The sequence below is a fragment of the Protopterus annectens genome, chromosome 3.part0, assembly GCF_019279795.1.
Source record: "Protopterus annectens isolate FY-2018-M chromosome 3.part0, PAN1.0, whole genome shotgun sequence".
Lineage (NCBI taxonomy): Eukaryota > Metazoa > Chordata > Ceratodontiformes > Protopteridae > Protopterus > Protopterus annectens.
The window spans coordinates 249537490-249561394 of NC_056731.1; the positions used below are offsets into that span (position 1 = coordinate 249537490).

At 40.0% G+C, this 23905-nt stretch overlaps 1 protein-coding gene across 1 annotated transcript in view; it reads left to right on the top strand.

The window, feature by feature from the left end:
• ULK4 (unc-51 like kinase 4) overlaps positions 1-23905 on the top strand; it is a 4087308-nt gene that overhangs the window by 2188215 nt on the left and 1875188 nt on the right. Inside the window, exons 26-27 of the mRNA XM_044064733.1 lie at positions 4500-4551; positions 4670-4764. Coding sequence (XP_043920668.1) covers positions 4500-4551; positions 4670-4764 — 147 coding nt within the window. The remainder of the gene's footprint in view (positions 1-4499; positions 4552-4669; positions 4765-23905) is intronic.

Sequence of the window (23905 nt, forward strand, 5' to 3'; positions counted from 1 at the left end):
TGGTATCCAAGTGTACTTTAAGCCAAAATATTCATCTTCCCATTTTCTTTCTTGAACCTAAAAATGAGGGAAAAAGTATACTGCATACCTTGGGTGTCCACATCCACACACAACTCAGAATCTTTCAGATCTTTGTATTAGTTATTCATTTCTTGTGAAGGTAAGATGAATGGACAGCTTATGTTAAAAAAGACAGTTTCCAAATGGTTGTTTCAGGCTGTTACCTTTTGTTATATTCATCACAACAGAACTATTCCAATCAGGGTCAAGACCATACCTCTCAACCTGGAAACATCAAAAATCTGGACAAGGCCCATGAAAAATAGGTACAAATCTGTGCACTGATTAACATCAAATTTGCATACATAATTATGTAATCCCACCCACTCCAATGGAGTTGTGGGATACTAACTTTCAAACACAAACTGAAGAACAGACAACCAAAATATGGCACCAGAGTCCCCCTGCAGCCATTCCAATGTCCCATTACTGTCTATTTTGCCCCATTTACCATAAACACTAATGTGTGCCTACTGCTTTACTTCTACAGTGATTATTTAGACTTTATTTTTACATTTTATAGCACAATGCACAGGCACTAATAGACATCTGCTAAACAAAGCTGCTAAACAAAGCAATACTGGCTCACAATGAAAACAGATTTGGCATTAAAACTTCTCGGCCTTTGAAACAGCATTGAAAGACACACCACATCCAAGGAAAATGCATCTGCCCAGTGGTGCATAAAGATTACCTTTGCGCTGTTTTCAAATCATTGGCCCCTCTTGCACACAAAACAAGAAACATAGTGGCAGGCTGCCTCTTTCCCTTAGAGATACAGGTGCTAGACCTGGCGTGCATTTCTAACTTCCATGCACTAGTCCAGGTTTCTCTTGAATAAGGTTAGGGAAAAGCTCTGCTTCACACAGATGGGAAACATGTTCCAGAAAAGGGGAATTCTCCAAGACATATACCTGACTCCTTTAGAGGTGGTGGGAAACTGGACCAACATGTGAATATTCACATGGACATTAAGAGAATTGCAATCTGCATACAGTTAGAAATCAAACTATAGCTGCATACAGGCTAGAAATTTGACATTAAAATTCAATTGCATTTAGCTCTTAAAATTCTCTACATTATAATGAAATACGTATCCTGTCAGGCTTGGTTCTGGTATCAAATAAAACATATCAGACTGTGCATTTTCCTTAAAACATCTGTAGAAATATTAGTTATTATCCAAGATTGTCAACTGAAACTTGGACAAACATTAACTCAATCACATCTTACAGATGTTAAAATATACAGACCTTGACTAATGCATACTTTTAATGGATTACCAGGAGCCATTTCTGACAATATCAAATTATAAAAGCATGCTTCAAACAGAAATAAGTAACACAAAAGAGCCATAAATTCTTTTAAAATGTGTAAACAGCAAAGTGGTTCAGCAGAAATTCATGTTTTCAAATGGTAACATAAATTAGATTGTGAGGCATAAACTCAATTTTATATTGCTAATTATACCATGAAAGATGATTAGTAATTAAAAAGCATGAATGTGATTGGTTGTTCATTAGTACATGTCAATGTAAATCAAGCATTCCCAGAGAATAAGGCCTGCTCCAAAAGCTCAAAATAACAGCAAACTTCTGCCACTGTAAATCATTGTAGATTAAAAATACAGCTCATTTTCTCTGCACTACTAACAAGAGAATCTAAATTAGCAGCCTAAAAATAAAAAAAATATAAAATACACCCTCTCTGCACTAAAATTATCCTGGAAATTTAGATAGCATATTAAAAACATATATTCAGGACCCCTGCACTGTGTTATTAAGGTGTGTTGAGCATCCTTGAGGACACAGCTTGATGAGTACACATTCTACTCAGTCCAAGAAAAACAAACTGACAGCAGCTATACTAAAACAGATGTACTATGGAAGTGACTTCACATACATAAGTGTGTGCATGAACACTAAGTGTATCAGGCAGCATCCATTGTTACAGTCAGTGAGAAGCAGCAATGGAACAAAAGTTAAGTTCTCTGATACAGTACCATTATTTTACAAATGTATCAAGTTTTTTTTTTTTAATAATGCCATTGTATAATCACAGTAAATCATATCTGTGTATAGGCACTACAGATTTACCCATGGCTAGTTGTGATTAGTTGCACCAAATATGGGTAAATCCTACATTATCCACAAACAATAATGATATACACTTATTTAACAGATTTCAGAAAAGTTAAAATGCTCCTGAAAAACTCATAGATTTAAGTATCTCAGCAATTGTAACAGGCAAACACACAATATGAGCAGCGTTTTTTTGGAGAATTGCCCTTACTCCAAGGTAAAACAATCTTCAACATAGTATTTATATACATATATGTGGAATGGAACGTGTGTGTGTTGAAGTTATTTCATGCAGCCCATTTGCATAGCTTATGAACACACCCCAAACCTTGCATTCCGTACAAGTCGTAGAGCTAACCTTTCAACAAATTAAATGCATTTTCTTAAAGTAATTTGATTTTAGGAATATTAAAGGGACTATAAAACAGTGCAAGTATTAACAACTCTTGATATATCCACTGTGGTACACCCCCGATACATACATACATACATACACACACACACACACACACACACACACACACACACACACACACACACGTCACTGTTACATACTCCTAACCAGTTCTTCAGCCAGGATATCCGTCCCACAGCTCCCGCTCACAGCATACGTGTTCGCCAGCCATTGCTGTAACTATTACCGAATCCATAACTGTTCCCGCTCACAGCTCAGCCAGGCAGAAATGAGCTCAATTCTGGATCTGAGCTCAATTCCGATAGGCTGGCAGCACTGACGGTGCGGATGTTATCGTGCACGTGATGACGTCAGCAGAAACAGTGTGAAAAATGTAAACAACGTGGAAAAAAATCGGGAATGAAGGGGTGCCACTCGGGAATCGTGGCACCCCTTCATTTGGACCCCAAAACTCGGTTAAACCCGAGTAATTCGGGACAGTTGGGAGGTATGGTCAAGACCCATTCTGTCCGGGCCTTGGCTTCATCTATATTTTTCTTGGAAAGGGATGGATTCTAGAAGTATTCTAAAAGCAGGAACTTGGCCCTTTATACATACATTTACAAGACATTACAAGCTTGATTCCTTCTCTAGATCTAAGTCACACTTTGCTAGGACCATCCTCTAGAGGTTCCTGGACCCTTCCCCTTCCACCTCCCAAATGTAGTAAGCTAAGCTAATCTACCCATATAGCTAAACCTACTGCAGCAGTGATCAGTATGATGAACATAGTACAGTTTTGTAAGTATACTTATCATAACAGTAGATGTTCAAATGGTCATCATTGCAGTAGCTGATCTCTTCTTCCATCCCCCTTTTTCTTGGTGTGTTGTTTATGACAGTGCATGAATACTTACTTTTTGTTGTTCCTAGCATTGTTATTTCAGGACTCAGCCTCCCTCTCACTGTTGTTATGAAAGCCCTGAAGGGCCTAGCAGCCAAACCTGCTTTTTTAGTCAATTCAGCTTGAACTGATTGTCGGTTTGGTTGCATGGAAGCTGCCTTAAAGCTTTGGAAGCTGTACAGTGGTTATATATTTGTCAGGATATAACCCATATAATTAAGACTACTGCAGCAGTGATAAGTTTACTTAAACAAATATGTACTTTGACTTCTGGTTTGGAAGGATGCCACTCTCCTACTGTCCATTTTAATAGTATTCCAGGATAACTTGCAGAGTTCCTGCTTTAGCTCTCTGTTTCCTTCATCTTGACTTTGTTTCATTGTTCAGGGCGTCTTTCTTAATTTCATATTGGTTTATACAGTTTCTGATTTTTTTCGCAGTGGGGTCTTTAGCAAGTGAATTGTGGAGAATGTGGTGCTTATTTGCTTGACACACTCGGTGATAGCAAAATGTGCTGCCCTTCTTTCATATTTTTCTGCTCAGAAGACTTTTATTTTGTTATGATGTCTGTTGACTAAGTCACAGGTATACATTCTAAACAGCCCATTTGTAGATCTGATGCTGCAACAAGTTCTTTATATTGATGTATTATGAATCATGTTCTTCCAGGATTTGCTGCCCCATCTGTTTTTTATATTGTATCCTGAGATTATATTCTTGCCTCTTTTCCCCTAATTGTCTTTCTTGTGTAACTTTCCCTTAAGAGACCTGGGGTCATTCCTGACTGCATACAAGAAGCTCCTTTAGGTATGACCAGATCACCTTGAAGGTCCAAGCAAGAAACAGACTGCCTTTGTTTTAAGAGAGTCAATGCCATATTCCAGAACGTGTTCTCCTTACACTACTTTCATAACGTATCTAATGTAATTACACTACTATCATAATGCTTCCATTGTAAACTTACCATCATAACATTCAACAATTCCTTTATTTTTTCATGAACTTATTTTCTTTCACTTTCATTTAAGACAAAAATGTATGTTTTTTTTTTCCATTTCAGAGCCATGTCAAATCTGTCGACTCTGGGGATATCAATTTAGAGAATGCTGTAGGTAAGTTGTTCAGTTGGGTCAGCTTTCCAACTAAAGTAGATGTGGTTATGTTTCTTATTTATTCTATTGCAATACTTTTAAGGAGAAAATGACAAATGCTTAATTTCTTTATAATTAGGTCAGGCTGCCTCTGAAGAATTCATCAGAACTTCCTTGTCAGTATTTGAAGCTGTAACTCAGCATCCAGTGTTGTTGACCCAGAATTGCACCACAGTAAGTACACACAGTAATAGCATGGGATTTTTTTAAGTACCTAATCTTTGGGAAAAAAATTGCTCTCGTTTATTTTTATGTATTTATTGACATATTTTTACTGGGAAAGTCTAACTGGCTAAGAGGGCTTTTAAAGAGGAAGCAAGGGGAGAAGATCTTCAAACTAGTACAAACATGTTAACAACAATAATTTTAGGCTTTAAAAATAATACAAAAGACAAATGCAGTTTATACCAGATTAGACATAATATGAACACTGGTTAAGATCAGATGCACTTTGTATGACAATGATTTAATAGAGAAATGTTAGCCAGTTTATAAAGAAATTAAAGGTTGATTAGTATAATGCAAACAGGAAGTGCAATATGAAGTGAGAGAAAAGCAGGCTTTTGGTATATTTAGGGAGAAAGTCAGGAGAGAGAAATTGCTAGAAGTAAGTGAAGAAGGGAGAGTAAGGAGATGTAAGGTATGAATAGATATTTGTTCACATTTAGGGGTATACTGCGTTGAGCAAGAACAAAGCCAGCTTTTGGCTAGGAAGTATTTCAGAATAGCTATGAAATATGGGTGGGAGGGTGGGTATTGACCTGATGGATAATGATAAGGAGTTCCAGGCCTTAACATCATAGTATGAGTACAGACAATGCTCTGCAGATTTGGTAGATTTGTGGACAGACAAGAGTTTTTGGTCATTGGATAGTAATGACTGACTAGGAACATAGTGGTGTAGAATGTTATTTAGTGCTGGTCAAGCAGATGGATTCTAGATAATTTTGTAGGTGGTAAGAAGCTGTGTATATGTTAGTTGATGAGGTAGTTCTAACCAGTTTAGTTTTTTTTTTTGGTTCTATGCAGTGGTGGGTTCTGAAAGGGGTATTTGGTGCAAATTTAGCAAATTTGTTATAGCATCGTTCAAGTTTTGATTTTTGTGCTGCCTGAATGTTAATAAGGATGAGAGCACCATAAAGTGTGGGGAGGAGATAAGTAATGGCAAGTGTAACTTTAGATGTTAAGTTGTCCAATCTTGCCTTCGTTCTTGCTGGATGGGATCGGCTCCGACTCGACTATTTATTATAGCTCAAGAGCTCTTTACTGGCTCGAGGCTAACCCTTATCCAAGAATGCCCAGCGTCAGCTACCCAGATCTCGTTTGCCGCTTTAGCTGAGAGGTTGCGATCCGTACTGGCTCAGGCTTAGTATAATTTTTTTTCTCTATTAAACTCAAATATTGTGCTTAAAATTTGATATATATATATTCTCTTTTGTAGTATTTTGTAAGTTTATTTTATTGTAAACCCCTTATCTTGTCCTTGCGGTGTTTTTTTGTGCTGTGTTGGCCATCGCCCCTTAGTCGCTAGGCCTTCTGTTATTCCCTGAACTCATTTAACTTGGAGAGTCCCCCCCCCCCCCCCTTAAGGACAGCCGTTTAAGTTAGAGGCTCTCCTTTAAAGTTTTTATTAATTTTTAATTACTATTGTAGTTTGTCTTTTTGGTAAAATGTCTAAGGAAGTTAAAACCTCTGGTTTTAAAAAGTGTGACTCGTGCTGTCAGAAGATGTCTTTGACAGATGAGCACACTAGTTGTGTTTACTGCTTGGGGGCTCTGCACCTGCAGGACTCTTCTGCTATTTGTCATGCTTTTAGTCCAAGGGTCCTGCAGGAGTGGAAAAATAAGCTTATCCTCTGTGAATTGTTAAAACAGGATTCTCTGGCTAAAGCATCTCAGCCAGTGAAACCTTTGAAACCAGTCAAGCCGTCGGCTCCATGTTCGGAACCAACCTGTGAGCTTGACAAACCAAGTGTTTCTGTGCCATCTGGCACCGGCAAGACTACCCCTCCATCAGCTCCAATTGTTACTTCGGAGCCGTCTAAGAGCCACAAATGAGCTAGGTCTCCTTCATTGGAGCTGATTCCCTTGGTGCCACAATCACCCTTACTTCAAAATAAGTCTAGTCATCGCTCATCTTCCCACTCCTCTCGATCCTTGAGGTTATCAGATCAGGATGTGGAGAGAGTGGTCAGTAAGTTGCTGAAGTCACAGGCCCTTGCTAAAATGCTTTTGAGACCACCTCAACAGGCTTCAGCTCCATCCGCTTCGGTTTTGATTCCTCCTCCGACTATGGTTAGTTCGGAGCCGGAGTCCATGGAATCTCCAATAGTGGTTCCTTCAGCTCTGATGTTGGCTCCGATTACCTCAGTTCTTCCTTCCATCAAGGTATCTGGGTGCCGAAGCTCTCTCGTCAGCTCCGATGGGGGAAGTGGCATTGGACTCTTGTCCGACCCCGCTCTCTCTCTCGGAGCGTCAGCTCAGTTGAGCTCAGCTCCCACATCGGCCTCGGAGCCATCGTCCTCGGTGCAGGTAGGATTCCTGTCTCTTCAGAAGTGGAGCCCTCCTTGTGTCGAGACCGCGGCACCTTCGAGGCAATGCGGAGAGTGCTGTCCCCACAGACAGCTCCACTATCTGCTCCATCGGCTCCGGCTCCCTCGGTGCCTGTGACAACCTCTGCTCCTCCTCCAGCTCCAAAGCGTAGGGAACTTATACCCCAGGACACCCCATTGGGTGAACCCTCTTCTTCCTGAACCTCTCCAGAGCATTCTGAGCAGGCTTTCCAGAAGAAGAAGTGCAAGAAGAAGCACCAAGACTTCCAAGTCTGTCACCTCAGATACAGACCTGGATGAATCGGAGGGGTTGCCAAGGTCCCCCTCTGAAGATGTTTCCTTTTCAGACATCCTTTAGATTCTCAGGCAGAGGCATAGCTGGACTTCCCTAGCCCCCTCTGAGGATGAGTCTGTATACCTGGACACATTTGGTTTCTGACCTTCCACCTCCCTGGTGTCTCTACCTTTTGATCCACTCATGCCTGTAGTGTCTTGAAAGGCTTGATCAGCTCCTGATTCCATGGAACCTATCCCGAGGAGACCCAATAAATTCATTACAGCTCCCCAAGACAAACAATTGTTAACTAAAGTTGTCCCAGTTGATGCCATGGTGGTAGCAGCCACAAAGAGAGAGTCAGCTGAAACCTCATCTGTCCATCCACAAAATAAAGTCTCTCGTACAATGGACAGATATGGGAAGCAGATGTTTTCATCAGCGACCTTCTCCCTTAGGTCCCTGAACTATCTTTCCCATTTTACTAGGCTTCAGAAGAATCTCCTAAAAGAGCTTGGAGATGCCCTACAAGATCCCACAGCTGAGGGAGCTTCAGCCAAGGTAGCTACCCAGCTGGCGACTCTTTATTCAGTAGTCAACTCCTCCATGAGGCTTATTTCATATGCAGCCGATGGAGCGAGTCGATCTGCAGGAACAGGAGTGGCTCTTAGGAGACATTCTTGACTGCAGCTGTGTCAGTTTGCGGAACCTTTCAGAGCATCCTTCACCAATACTCTCTTTGGTGGCTCCTCTCTCTTTGGGCCTCAGGTGAAAGACATGTTTACCAGGTGCCAGCAGGAAGGAAAGATGCTTTCTGATGTGGGAGTCCATTTTTCCATTCCTACCAGACTATACCCAAAGGGTCAAAAGGGTGGAAAGATGTGGTTTCAGAAAGCCCAGGGACCTTTGCCTGATGCATGTGGTGATTTTTTTCCCCCAGGGGCAGAGGGGGAAATAATAACAATGGCAGACGCTGCCCTCGTGGCAGAGGGGGGGGGTCCGCAAAATCAGGGTGACAGAGATACGTTCTCTTCCAAACCCTATCAACATCCCTGAAGGGATGCCCGACTGCTCAACTCTGGAGGCAGTCGGGGGAAGGCTTTCATTGTACCTAATCGCCTGTCAAAATATTATAAAAGACAAATGGGTACTAGCCATTATATCCGGAGGTTACAAGATTCCCTTTCATCAACCCCCTTTTGTTTCAAAATATCCATCCCAGATGTTCCACCCAATCTAAGGGATCAGGCAGTCACAGAAGTTTCAAGACTGCTAGAAAAAAGAATCATCCTGGAAGTCCCCGCAGACCAAGTAGGATCCGGAACTTACTCAAGATTCTTTTTACTGCCCAAAAAGACAGGGGACTGGAGACCAATTCTGGATCTCAGCAGGTTAAACAAATCTGTACAAAAAGAAAAGTTCTGGATGGTAACGCTGCAGTCCATTCTCCCCTTTCTGGGTCAGGACAATTGGATGTGCTCCATAGATCTTCAGGAAGCATACTATCATATAAAAATGGACAGACGATCCAGGAGATTTCTATGCTTCCAGCTAGGGGTCATTTATTACCAATTCAGAGCTCTGCCCTTTGGTCTCACCACAGCTCCCAGGGTGTTCACCAGATGCATGGCAGCAGTCACGGCTCACCTTAGATGTCTAGGATTCCAGGTGTTTCCTTATCTGCTACCACCAGGCAACAACTTATAGAGGCATGAGACTATACCATCACATCCTGTGCTCAACTAGGCATCACAATAAACTTCGAAAAATCTGCCTTGTTGCCCTGTCAGTCTATTATATACATAGGAGCAAAGCTAAACACAAGAAAAATTATTGTAAAATTTCCTCAGAAAAGAGTTTCCATTATTTGAAAACAGGTGTCACTTCTCCTGAGGAGCAAAATAATTCAAGTCAAGTATGTTCTTCTAGCTCTAGGGTCAATGGCAGCGGCCATTCTTCTAGTTCCCTTAGCACGTTTTCACATGAGAATCTTTTAGTGACTTCTTTTCACACAATGGTCCTTCCAGGAATTACCCATGTCTCACATGATGCTAATTACGGAATCTTGCAAAAGACACCTTTCCTGGTGGATGGTCTCCCCACTAGTTACTCAGGGCAGACCTTTCATGGAACCCCATCCGGTCGCCACAGTGACCACGGATGCTTCCCTGATGGGGAGGGGGGCATTATCTAGGGAAGACAGCCCAAGGCACTTGGCAACCTAACAAGTACCACTTGCACATCAACGTCCTGGAGATGAGAGCAGTGCTCCTAGCATTGTTAGCTCTTCAAGACTCTCTCCCTGCCGGGACTATTGCAGTACAGACGGACAATTTGTCAGTGGTTTGGTACATCAACAAACAGGGTAGAACCAGGTCTTACCCCTTGTGCTGAGAGGCCATCAGACTGTGACAATGGGCAATTTCCTCCCGTTTTCTGACAGCAACGCATATCCCTGGGACATCCAGTGTAATAGTGAACAGGCTCAGCAGGGTGATCCTCATGCCTCACGAGTTGTCTCTGAAACAGGAAATTATGGATCTTATTTTCTGCAAATGGAGCCAACCTTGCTGCAATCTCTTTGCCTTTCCCCTCAACAACAAATGCAGCAGCTACTTCTTCCTTGTTCCTCCTCCAGGTCAGACACCCAGGGACGCTCAAGTCCACGATTAGTCTAAGTGACTCCTTTATGCATTTCCCCCCTTTCCCTAATTCCAAAAGTCATTCAGAAAGCAAAATCATTGGGTTGCAAAATGATCCTCATTGCCCCCTGTTGGTCTTGACAGATTTGGTTTCCGTTCCTTCACCCCCACCTTCTAGCCCAACCCTGGATTCTGGACCCAGTACTGGACCTTTTGATTCATCAATCAGGCGGGCTACACCAATCCCTCCAGTCTCTCAAGCTCACAGCTTGGTTACTTCACTTCAGTCCTAGCCAGGCTCCCCAATATTTCCCCAGCAGTGTGTGATGATATCATTTCCTCCCATAAGACAAATACAAGGAAAGTCTATGCTAGCAAATGGAAAAGATTTTCTTACTGGGCAGAATCCAGAAATTTAGATCCTTTTGCAGCTCCCATACACGAGATTTTGGATTTCTTAGCAGAACTGTTTTATTCTGGTGCAGCGGCTGCTGCCATCAGAGTACAATTAGCTGCCATGTCATATTTTCATGTCGGAGTTTCTAACTCCAGTATAATGTCTCACAAACTCCGCAAGGCCTTCATGAAAGGTACATCTCTACTTAGACCCCCAGTAAAATAGCCCATTCCACCTTGGGATCTCAGTTCTGGCCTCCTTGATACTGCCACCCTTTGAACCAGCAGCATCGTGTTCCTTGAAATTTCTCTCTTGGAAAACTCCTTTCTTATTTGCTATTACTTCTGCGTGTCTCAGAACTTCATGCACTGTGTCTGCCCTCCATACCTAGTTTTTCACAAAGATAGAGTTTCTCTGAGAACCAATCCATCCTTTCTACCTAAAGTTTGTTCAGAACACAATTTGAATCAATCCATTGACCTTCCTGTCTTTTTCCCTAATCATTCCAACAAGGCAAAATACAGATTACACCAAGTGGATGTGCATAGACAACTGTGTTTCTATCTCCATAGAGAAAGTAGCAGACTCCAAATCCAACTTCAGACCAGTGACAAGTGGAGTACCACAGGGTTCAGTCCTGGGTCCTTTCCTGTTTGGTATCTACTTCTCCGAAGTACAGGCTAACACAGAAGGTCTTTGGCTAACGGAGTGCACAGATGACTGCAAACTAGGAGCCATAATCGAAACTCCTAACGATGTGGACATCCTACAAAAGGGCCTCACTGAGACAGATGCCTGGTGTCAAAGCCATGTCCTCAAGCTCAATGCCAAAAAGTGCATTGTCATCCCCTTTGGTAAAAACTCTGTACCCATGAACTACAACATAGGCGGTAGCGTACTTAACACCGAAAGTGTGAGAAGAGACCTTGGGACACAGGTGGACAGTAGTCTCTCCTTTGATAATCACATTGCCACAGTAGTCAGGAAATCCTTCTACGTGGCACCCCTCATCACAAAAGGTTTCTCATCCAGAAAAAAAAAGAGGTCATTGTTCCCCTCTACTCATCATTCATTAGACCCATTATAGAGTACAACGACCCTTTTGTTATGTACCTCACAAGACATCTACAACAACTGGAAAGGCCGCAGAAATACCGCAAAAAGAGGATTACTGACCTCAAACAGATGCCCTACACAGACCGTCTCAAAAATCTCCAGCTTTACTCCGTCGCATTTCGCCTACTCAGAGGTGATCTCTGCCTAACATACAAAGCTATGTCAAACCCAGAGCTGTTGGACATGCTCCACTTAAAGAAATCCCAATCCCTCCGAGCTACACGCTCTAGGGAACTAAACCTTGTCACCACAATAAACAGAACATGCCGGAGGGATAGATTCCTGTCCCATAGACTTCCCATACTCTGGAATAAACTACCTATCTATGTCAAACAAAGCTCCTCATTAGCACTCTTCAAGAAAAATTTTGATGATTGGATGGGAAATAGGAAATTCACCTCGGGGATCACCTCTGTGGCTCTGCCCGACAGTGGCACAGGAAAATAATTTTCTTGGGGGGCAAAAGCCAGGGTACCTTTTCGGCTGGGCTTCTATAGGCCCCAGGGCTGATACCTATGAACCTATAAAGAGATGAGAAAATCAGATCAGTTGTTCCTTTCATTTGCTAACAACAAACAAGGCCTTCCAGTTTCTAAAGTAACATTATCAAAATGGTTATCAGGCACCATAGCCCATACCTACCATTTGTGATAAAAAGATCTTCCAACAAAACCCAAAGGTCACTCAACCAGGTCAGTAGCTACTTAGGTAGCATTTCAATCTAGATTGCCCATAGATTCAATTCCAGCAAGAACGAAGGTGAGATTGGACAACTTAACGTAAAGAAGTTATGTACCTACCATAACGTTCCATGTTAGTTGTTCTTCATCTTGCCTTCCTTCTTGCGTCCCTCCCTCTGTCCCCCTTCCTCTAGGATTGAGAGGAGTTTCTCAGTGATTTCACTGGCTAATCTGTTTTGTTATTAGTTGCTTCCCAATCAAACTGTGACAATTAACTGTATATCCAGGTCTATTAATGGATTATCTTCTATAATTATGTCTAGTGTGAGCTATCTCAAATGAGATCTGGGTAGCTGATGCTGGGCATTCTGGGATAAGGGGTAGCCTCAAGCCAGTAAAGAGCTCCCAAGCTATAGTAAGTGGCTGAGTCGGAGCCAAGGATCGGCTCCAAACCCATCCAGCAAGAAGGAAGGCGAGATGAAGGACAACTAACATGGAACGTTATGGTAGGTACATAACTTCTTTTTCTGTTGGTGAGAACATTTTTGGCTCTGTAATGACAAAATTCCTGTAGCTATTAAATTATTGCTGTATCCCTAGTTTTTTATGCAATTTTGTATATACAGGTCGAATTTAAGATAATCATCCTTTATCAACCCTAATACTTTGCTATGAGAAGTGACTTCAGTGGTTATATTATCAAGAGGGAGGACTTTAAATTTTGTTTTTTCGTGGCCAAGGGATTTAGGGAAAAAAGCAGTAGTTTTTTTTTTTTTGATTGAGCATGAGTTGTGAGTTACAAAGGCATGTTTCAGCTGCTGTTAAAGCTTCTTGAGTAATTTTTTGGAGATATGCCACATTGTCATATGTGCAAATGAAATCTGCTTACTGTATTAGAGAGGCCTGTTGTGTGGATGTGTGGAGGGTGTTGGTGAGAATGTTAAAGAGGAGGGGACCAAGGATAGAGCCTTATGCTACACTGGTGGTGACTGGGAGGTATGGAGAGAGGGTGGAGTGCCATTTTACTAACCAATAACTATTGGATAGGTAGCTTTTGAACCATAGAAGAGTGGGATGAGATTGACCTAATGTGGACATTTGAAGTAGAAGTTTGCTGTGACAAATTGTGTTGAAGGCTTTGCACAAATCTAGAAATAAGGAGATAAGTTTGTTGTTATCTCTAGCTTTACTGTCAGTATCTGTTTAGGTTAGACATACAGTATTAGTACTATGAGAAGGATGGAACCAGTGTTGTGCATGAGACAGGAATTCTTTCTACAGGAGATTGTTTATCAATTGTTTTTGAATAAATTTTTCATGTATTTTGGAGAGGAGGGGTATGTGTGCTATAGGTTTAAATTTAGTAATGTCTGTTGAATTTCCACCTTTGTACAGAGGGATAATGTGTGACTTTTCCAGAGAGAGTGAATGTGGGATTCTAGATTGACCAGATTATAAGGACTGAGACAGGATAGGCAATGCTATCAGTTGCTATTTTAAGGTATTCACTTGGAAGGTCATCAGTTGAAGTACTGCATGGTTTGAGTTTGTTTAAGAGTAATTTTATATAAGATGTGGGCACAGGTTTGAAGTTGAAAGTGGATGTGGTGATATGTGGGTGCTGGTCACAGTTAGGATTAGATGTTGAGGAATCCTTGGTTAAAGATGCTATACTATCTGTGCAATAAGAGTGGAATTGTATTGCGTTTTTGAGTAATGAGATATTTGGGAGAGGGGTTTGGGTTGAATTTATAGATGGAATGCAGGATTTCTTTAACGGCTGTCCAGAATTTTTTTAGAGTATTGTTTACTATTATTCTGAAAGATATTATAGTATAGTTTTTGTTGTCCTTAATTTGCTTTTATGTACGATTGTGAGCATTCTGAAGTTTTCAAGATATTGGAGTATTGTACATGTGTGTTTATCTCTGGGAAGATATGGTATATGACTCTGAATTATTATAATTATGTCTTTGCTGCCTTGTTGGCCCTCCATATTTGGAAAATTAGTGGTACCAAAACTGAAGACAGCTGGGAAGCCCCAGTTTTTAATAAATAAATGTAACCACGTGTTTGCCTCACAGCTTTACTTAGTTTGAAACTCCATATATTGAATTGTTTTGTTTTAATACAATATCAGTACATTCACAGTTTGTATTTCACTGATATTAATATCTCATACTCCATGTATCAAGTTATCATTTTAACTTTTAGGGATGGTGTTGGTACTTTGCAGCCTTCCTCTTAAAATGTTTTAGGTATATGGACTGGCCAACTGGGGTCAGTTTTCAGCTTTGACCTTCTTACATGATGTGCAGAAAAACAAAAAAGCATTGCAATAGAGTTGAAAAACAATTGAGAGTAATCTAAGGAACAAAACATAAGTAACTATGTCTATGTAATAAAACTTGAGTTTTTTTTTTTTTTTTTTGCATTCAGTAGCTGACAGAAAAAAAAATGACAGTATATGACAAATGCAACTGAGTGTTACACCAATTTATACAGAAGCTAGAATGTGTTATAGGAGTTGTTCAAACACTGTTACAGTAATTTAAGCTATGTGAGTGCTACCTTAGTGCAGCTGCACTCCAGTGAAGCTCAGGATGTTCGCACTACAACTTACAATGGGCGGAGCCTGTGTTACAGTAATTTAAGCTATGTGAGCGCTACCTTACTGCAGCTGCACTCCAGTGAAGCTCAGGAAGTTTGCACTGTAACTTCCAGTGGGTGGAGCCTAAGCCGTTTGACAGAATTAAATTATATCCTCACATTTCAAACAAATGCTCATTTCTGTGGAACCATAGGGGTTATGAAAGATGTATAAATGTTAAACCCTTCAGCACAACCTATTTTTATAGTGGTAGTATTCTTTAGGTTCTAGGTTGTAAACTGAATTTTATAAGTCACAGAAAACACAGTAACTATTATGTTTGTGATATTTTGTAAACACCTTACACTATCTCTGCAACCAGTCAAGTTAAACACATACTGTCAGCAGCATTTCATTCATCTAGCTGAAAGCTCTCCTATGAGGATAAGGAGTCTGTATAATTTGGTTGTTGAGATATTTAGAAAAATGTGAAAATATCTATATAAATTAATATAATAAAAACAACAGTTACCTGCACTAGAGAGATGTCAAATATTAATGAAGCCTACCATCGTGTAAACTTTAAGATGAAATCTTTTAAAACCTTGTACATAGCATCATTTTGGAATTAGTGATGCAAATATGACAAGCAATATTTGACGCCTAGAGTTGTCAGTAGGAGTTAACTGCAGATGCACCTGGAGGCATCACTCGGATGTAATGAGTTAAAACTATGGGCACATTCTATGAGCTCCAACTGTTAGAAGCTCATGTATAGCTCTATAAATAGACAGTCGGAGTGAGAAAAGTTTCAGGGGTTTGACAAGGAACTTATTAATGCTTTTTCTTTGCCCTCTCATTCTTTTGATAAGAAAAGGAAGTAAGTTCCTTCCCTTTCTGACAAGGAGTTTGTCAGAATAACAGACGTTATAGAGGGATAGTTGTATTTTAGGAAATTCTTCTCAGTCATAGGTGTCTGATTCTATGGAAAGTATTTCATCAGCTCTCCTTGCTGAAGAGATTTATTTTTCTGACATTGTGTCTCTGATGAAAGAATGTTTTCATTGAGAACACATTGAAGTTCCTGTGGCACAAAAATGTATTATGAATGATTACAGTTAAAGATGCCAGTTGCTGCGGCTATCCCTCATGTTTTGCCTGCCCTAGAGAATGTTTTTTCTCACTGCTTCTATCTTACCTGATTGTCAGCCTTCTGCTCCAGAAAGTCAGACAAGATTTACAAGGTACCCCATACGCACGAGTACCTGTCTTCTAATCCTAAAAATTCAGCAGTTATCTCTCCATCCATATCTGCTTCTGCTAAACAGATTACGGCCACTAACCCTATTCCACCTGACAACAGGGAAAGCAGTTGATGAAGAACATGCATTCTTCTAGTACTGCAACTTTCAGAATTTTAAGCTGTCAAGCTCAAATGTTACAGTTGTTATTGTTATTTTTTGAGAACGCATGGAAGTTGATAGCTAGCCCTCCTTCTTCTGAGGTAAAGAATTCATTAACTGCTTCTGTGACAGATGCTTCTTATGTGACTAAGCATATTATATGCCTTTGGTGCTGCTGATTCTTCCACCAGAGCTGCTTTGAGGATGTTTGTTTAGCCTCATTCTCAAAATCTTCCTGATGATATTAAATCTGAGATTTTAAATCCCTCTTTGAATAAACATATTCTTTTGGCCTTTCTGCAGTTGAGGTCCTTAAAAGGTATTAGGAAAAGGAAGAAAAGAGATTCATGAAGTGCCTCAGATTTTTCAAATTTTTCAAGCCTACTTTTTCAGAACAAATAATTTCTTTGTCTCCTCAGCCCCCTTCTCCAATAAGCAAGTTAAACAGCAAAGAGGCAGCTAACAGGGTTTTAAAAAGCAAAGTAAAGAAGGCTTTAAAAAGAAAAGAAACCCCTCTAATAATCAAAGTCAGTTTTCTCAGTCAGCGTGAGTATATGCCTCTTTAGGCTTTTCCCCCTCCCACCCTGGCAACTTTTCATGTCTCTGAGCCCTCACGTCACCTTGTGGCATCAGATTGCCACAGACATTTGGATTCTGAAGGTAATCCATCTAACATATATTTGGCAGTAGGACTCAGTCCCCTTCCCTTTCCAAGGAACTCCCTCTTGTCCAAGGAGCAAGCTCTGTCTGTTTCCTCCTATCCTGTAACATATGATGTCTCAGAGTCATAGAACCTGTGCTCCCCAATCTCATAGGCAAAGGGTTTAATTGAGGAATTTTTCTAGTTCCCAAAACAAAAGGATCCAGGAGGCCTGAACTGGATTTTTTTCCGAAAGCCTCTTTATCAAGATTCCTAACTTCAAAGACAAAATTGTAGTATTATGGTAATAAGGGCCTTTTTTGCCAGGGAGGAAGATTACAATATTATGTATTTATATCCCACCAAAAACTGCCTGTTATGAAGCTGAAGAAACTTTTGGGAGAAATAATCAGTTTTCAGCAGAGAATATTACTTATAGGTGGGGACTAGAATTTTATTTGCAAAAGTGAGGATGTATCAGGGGGACCTAGAATGGACAATATAACAAAAGAGAGTAGATTTCTAAAGAAATTAATGAAAATATTTGTTATGGAAGATGTAAATTCAGTAGTGGGAACTCAGACAGAATTTGCATATTGTTCCCCAAGGTACAATAACAGGGCTAGACTATTTAGAAATTATATTCACTGGAATGGGTCTATATCATATTGTTGAATACTTACTTTGTCAAATTGCCATTTATCGAACCCAATTTGTTGAAACCTCTCTTCATTGAATGGCTGTCTCATCGAAGTTTTTCATAGGGAAAAACAATGGCTGACCATCATCTGTGATTTGCCATTTTCCCCACTGTAATGTGATCTCGGAGTTGGTATATTTAGTTGGGGGGTGTGGGGAGGTTACATTTTTAGAAATTAGTGATCGGCACTAGGTTGGCCAGCTGTTGCTTTTCCCTATGAAAAAGTTGATGAAACAGACATTCGATGAAGAGAGGTTTTGACAAACTAGGTTAGATAAATAGTCATTCGATGAAGTAAGTGTTTGACAATATGATGTAGACCCCATAATAACATGTGTATTTAATGGAAAGATCCAACACACATCCAATAACTATTTCTGATCATGCACCAGTAAAAACTAAGATAAAAATAGAGGGTAATAAAGAAAAAATAAGACACTGGTGCCTTCCCGCCTACCTGTTGAAAAGAGAGGAATTTAAGGAATGGATAGTGGAAATTATTCAAGAGTTATTAGGGAAGATAGATATATCTTTATAAGTTATGGCTAGTGGCTGGGATAACACGAAAATGGTGTTTAAAAACATGGTCAAAATAAATGAGAAAGAGATATGATTAAGTAATAGAAATTAGAGGGGCTGGCAAAGGTTAAAGTATTGTAGAATAAAGGGAATCTCACAGAACAAGAGGAGGAGCAAATGCAGAGTGCTAAAGAAAAAATAAGGGAGTATCTGGATAATATGCATGACTTAGAAAGACTGCAGCTAAGCAGCTATTTTTTGATAACTCCAGTGCATACAAATTTGAAGCACAATGATGTAGTCAACAGAACATTGAAAAGAGTTGTTACTAAACTTATGGAACCTGTAACAAGAAAAATAACCAGAAGATCTGTAGAGGTATTCCAGAAATGTTATGAAAATGTGTATAAAGGAGAGAAATGTGGAAATCAAAAAAAGTACAAATGCAAATATTTATGGAAGACTTAAATTATGCCAAGGTAAAGGTAGACGAGGCTCAACAACTAACAGTTAAGATAGGAGGTGATGAGATAAAAACAATGTATAATCAATCATCAGGAAAGTCTTCAGGAACAGATGGTATTCCTGTGGAAGTTTGGAAATTAGGAGGGGAAAAAGTGTTAAAGATCTGCACAATTTTGTTTAACAGTATTTTAAAAAGAGGGGAAGCGCTAACATCTTGGAAAAAAGCTGTGATGGCTGTAATGCCTAAATATGGCAAAGACCCTTCAGACCAAACTTCATATTTACTCATTTCAGTTTTAAACCATGATTATAAAGTGCTTATGTCTATACTAGCTAAAAGAATGAGAAAGGTGTTGCCAAAATTGATAGATATGGATCAGTGTGGTTTTGTGAAGGGGAGGCAAACATTTGACAACAATAACAGAATGGTGATCCAGAGGGAAGCAAAAGAAAATATCTCAGCCGTTGGTGGGTCTTGCTGCAAAGAAAGCATTTCACAAAGTAAGGTGGGAGTTTATGAGTAGGACATTGGAAGCATCTGTATTCCCTGATAGACTCAAATTCAAAGATTCAAAGTAAATTTTTTTGTCATTTAGGGCTACACATGTGTAAACCTAAACAAAATTACGAGTTTCAGCTCATCATTAGAGTAGAGAAGAAGCATAGGATACAACAAATACCACATTAAGACGTAAGTAAAGGAATTAGAGACTAATGATTATGCCCCAAGAACATAATAAAGTGTAACCCCCTATGTAGTCATATAAATACTGTACAGTGGCAGCATGACAATTAAGATTGGTTATTGCACATGAGCTAAAATTGTCACTCTTTATGTATTATTATTACATAAATCAAGTAACAGGCAATTCCACTTGAATGTAAATATATAACTAACTAAATAAATAACTATTGCATATTCTAAACAAAACAATGTTATTAAGTTAATTTGTGGTGGAGTCACTAGGGCTGGTGTCCGAGTTAATAAGCCTCATCAGCATTGGGTAGAAGCTGTTAATGATTCTGGAGGTCCTGCAGCGAATACTGAAGTACCTACTGCCAGATAATGGAAGAGTAAACCAGCCTTATTCAGGGTCCGAGGAGTCATGGCTCTTTTAAGGCTCCTTGCTGTGAATAACTCTTGGATTAATGGTAGACTAGTACCCATGATTTTCTCAGCAACTCTCACCACTCTGTGTAACTTCTTCCTTTAAGATACTGTACAGTTCCCAAACCAGACAGTGAAGTTACAGGTTAGAATACTCTCAATAGCTCCTCTGTAGAAGGTGGAGAGAACAATAAATGGGAGGTTTTCTCTTTTGAACCTTCTTAGAAAGTAGAGGCATTGATGGGGCTTTTTGAGCAACTGACCAGTGTTAGCAGTTCAAGAGAGATCCTCTGAAATGTGTAGTTTTAACCCTTTCCACCTCTTCACCATTAATATTAAGCGATGAGTGGGCATTTGACCTTTTCCTAAAGTCAATGATGATTTCCTTTGTTTTATTGATGTTCAGGTTTAGGCTGTTTCTCACACACCAGTCAGTCAGAGAGGTGACCTCGTCTCTGTACGCTCTTTCATCCTCTCTTTTGATGAGACCCATGACCATGGCGTCATCTGCAAACTTGATAAGATACAATACAATAGTAAGGTTAAGCAGAAGTATATATGAAGGATAGGAAGCAAGAATTAAAGTGGGAGGGTTCCTATCAGATAAGCTGTGTTTGAACAGAGAAACCAGGCAGGGCAAGGAGTATTCAATTTCCTCTGTGTTATTTGCTTTATATTTAGAACCATTGTCATGAAAATAAGGAACTCAAGAAATGCAAGGATATATAATTGTTATGATAATCAAGAAATTTGTCTTTATTTGCAGATAATATGATTTTGTCTCAGTGTTGTGGAATATTTTTAGACAGTTTCCAGTCTTTTGGGGGTATAAAATTGTGGAAGATAAAGCAAAGACTATAGCCATAAATTATTTACCCATACATGAATTGGTTAAGCAATACCCATATTTATGGGGGCATGATAAGATGAAATATTTAGGCGTATGGATTAAAAAAGGCTTCTGTTATGGAAGCTGAGGATATGTGGGAAGAAGCAAAACAATTATACAGAAACTGAAAACTGTTATTCATATATATGGACAGTAAGATACAAACAGTGAAAATGTTTGTAGTCCCTTTAGTCTTGTATACTGGTCTGGTATACTTTTATCAAACAGGAGAAGTTATGGAAAATAATTAATAAAAAACTTGAAGGAATTTATATAGGAGGGGAAAGATAGTTATGTGGAATAAACTGATCTTTCCAGTAGAACAAGGTGATTTAGGTTTACCCAATTTGAAGGGATATTTTAGAGATACACAGTCAAAGCTCATATACATAACACAAGCAGAAAATTTTAATTCAAAGTGGAAAGGGATAATGTTGAAACAAGGGAGACGTTTAAAAAGTAGAAAGAGAGAGATTGAGATTTTTGTATGCAGATCCTTTTGGAGAATAATAGCAACCGTACATAACATTATAATAAAGTAGCAGAAAGTATGTTAAGAACTAAGCCAATATGAGAATGGAGAAAGTAGATTTTGCCAATAGGGATCACTGCAAGTAGGGGTACAGAAAATAGGCAAGAGGGGGCTAGAATTTACTGGAGAAATAAGCAAAGGAACCAAGATATTAGGAGCAAATAACTTAAGCAGGAAAGATAACAGAGTGGGGTGAGGCTAAGAAGACTGCCTTCTGTACCAGGACTTGATCTCACAGTACAGGCAAAGAGAAAGTGATAGGGGATTTTAAGTGAAATACCTGCTCTAATAGAGTTTGTAGTTGAATCTAGAACAGGCACAGCTGTTAAAAAAGGGATAATTCACAGGCCATATTAAACATTGCATGATAACTATAAGAATCAATGAGAAGAGGTTAGAAAAGATTGGGAAAAAAAAACTGGAAGGGCAATTTACAAGAAAACAATGGGAAGACGTATGTATGGCTCAAAAGTATACAACCAAGTCCAGAAGGTTAAGGATCTTTGCTTGGAAGCATTTTCATAGATATTTTTATACTCAAAGCAGACTTAAAAGAATTTTTCCTCATGATAGATAGTAAATGTTGGAGGTGTGATGGAGAAGAAAGAGGTAGCCGGGAACATGCTTTGGGAGTGTAATAAGTTAGCAGATTTTTAAAAATTCCAGAAAGAGTACTCTATCAGAAATATTGGCTGAGCAAATGGCTGTATGTAAGGAAATGGTTCCTTTGAGCTGGGATACAGGATCTGAATGGCCTAGACATAGTAAGTCCTCATTAAGTTTAATTCTGTTGGCTGCCAAAAAAAGCAGTTACTAGAAAATGGAAATCAAAATCTACTCAAACTGTATTTGAGGTATTGAATATTATAAAAGAGATAAAATAACTGGAGGAGGGATCTTTAGAAAAGGGAAGGATCAAATTACATAGAAGGAAGTGTAAACTGTGGGAACAATATACGCATAATAATATTCAGGAGGAGGAGTGAGTGAGGTTTGTTTGTTTTCCAGGATAGTTCATTGGTCTACAGGGAGCCCGTTTTCAATCCCTCATAAAATCCTCCAAAGCTAGTTATGAAAACAAAATCGCCACTGATTCTAAAGACAACCACAAGGCATTCTATAGCTATGTCAAGAATCTCAATGGCAACACTCAGATCTGCTCTGAGTTACAGCACAATGACACTAAATATACAGAACCAACTGATATTGCCAACATCCTGGCAGATAGGTTCAGTGCTAACTTTACCCCCCCTCACCCCCTATAGGGCCCATCTTTATACCGGAAGAATGCAAAGTTCCTGTAATCACGGCTGCACAGGTAAAAACCTCACTCTCCAAAGCCAAGAACAGAGCATCCATGGGACCTGACAACATCCCAGGCTGCCTTCTACATGAACTACAGAATGAACTGGCACCGCACCTAAGTACCATGTTCAATCATAGCCTCACCTCAGGCGTTGTGCCCATTGAATGGCACACTGCGATGGTTATCCCACTTCACAAAGGGGGGGCCACAACAGACCTCGGGAACTACCACCCCATTAGCCTGACGAGCCTGGTCTGCAAGGCCATGGAACATATAATCATGGAACTCATAAACAAAGACATTGGAGATCTCCAAACTCTGGACACCACACAGTTTGGGTTTGTAAATGGCAGATCATGTCTCTTAAACCTGATAGACTTCTTTGAAGCAGTCACCAATGCCATAGATAAGGGTAAGGTGGTTCACACAGCCTATCTAGATCTCGCCAAGGCGTTTGACACCATCCCCCACTCTGGAATTATAAATAAACTCACTAAACTAGGTAAAATCCCTATGTCACAAGATGGGTTGCCAACTGGCTTACTGACAGAACCCACACTGTGAAAGTAGCAGACTCCAAATCAGACTTCAGACCAGTGACAAGTGGAGTACCATAGGGTTCAGTCCTGGGTCCTCTCCTGTTTGGTGTCTACTTCTCTGAAGTACAGGCTAACACAGGAGGTCTTTGGCTAACTAAATTCGCAGATGACTGCAAACTAGGAGCCATAATCAAAACTCCTAACGATGTGGACATCCTACAAAAGGGCCTCACTGAGACAGATGACTGGTGTCAAAGCCATGGTCTCAAGCTCAATGCCAAAAAGTGCATTGTCATCCCCTTTGGTAAAAACTCTGTACCCATGAACAACCACATAGGAGGTAGTCTACTTAACACCAAAAGTGTGATAAGAGACCTTGGGACACAGGTGGACAGTTTTCTCTCCTTTGATAATCACATCACCACAGTGGTCAGGAAATCCTTCTACGTGGCACACCTCATCAGAAAAGGTTTCTCATCCAGAAAAAAAGAGGTCATTGTTCCCCTCTACTCATCACTCATTAAACCCATTATAAGAGTACAATGCCCCTTTTGGTATGTACCTCACGAGACATCTACAACAACTGGAAAGGCTGCAGAAATACCTCACAAAGAGGATTGCTGGCCTCAAACATGCCCTACGCAGACCGACTCAAAAAACTCCAGCTTTACTCTGTCGCATATCACCTACTCAGAGGCGATCTCTGCCTAACATACATAGCTATGTCAAACCTAGAGCTGTTGGACATGATCCACTTAAAGAAATCCCAATCCCTCCGAGCTACACGCTCTAGGGACCTAAACCTTGTCACCACAATAAACAGAACATGCTGGAGGGATAGATTCCTGTCCCAGAAACTTTCCATACTCTGGAACAGACTACCTATGTCAGAGTTCCTCATTAGCACTCTTCAAGAAAAATCTTGATGATTGGATGGGTAATAGGAAATTCACCCCGGGGATCA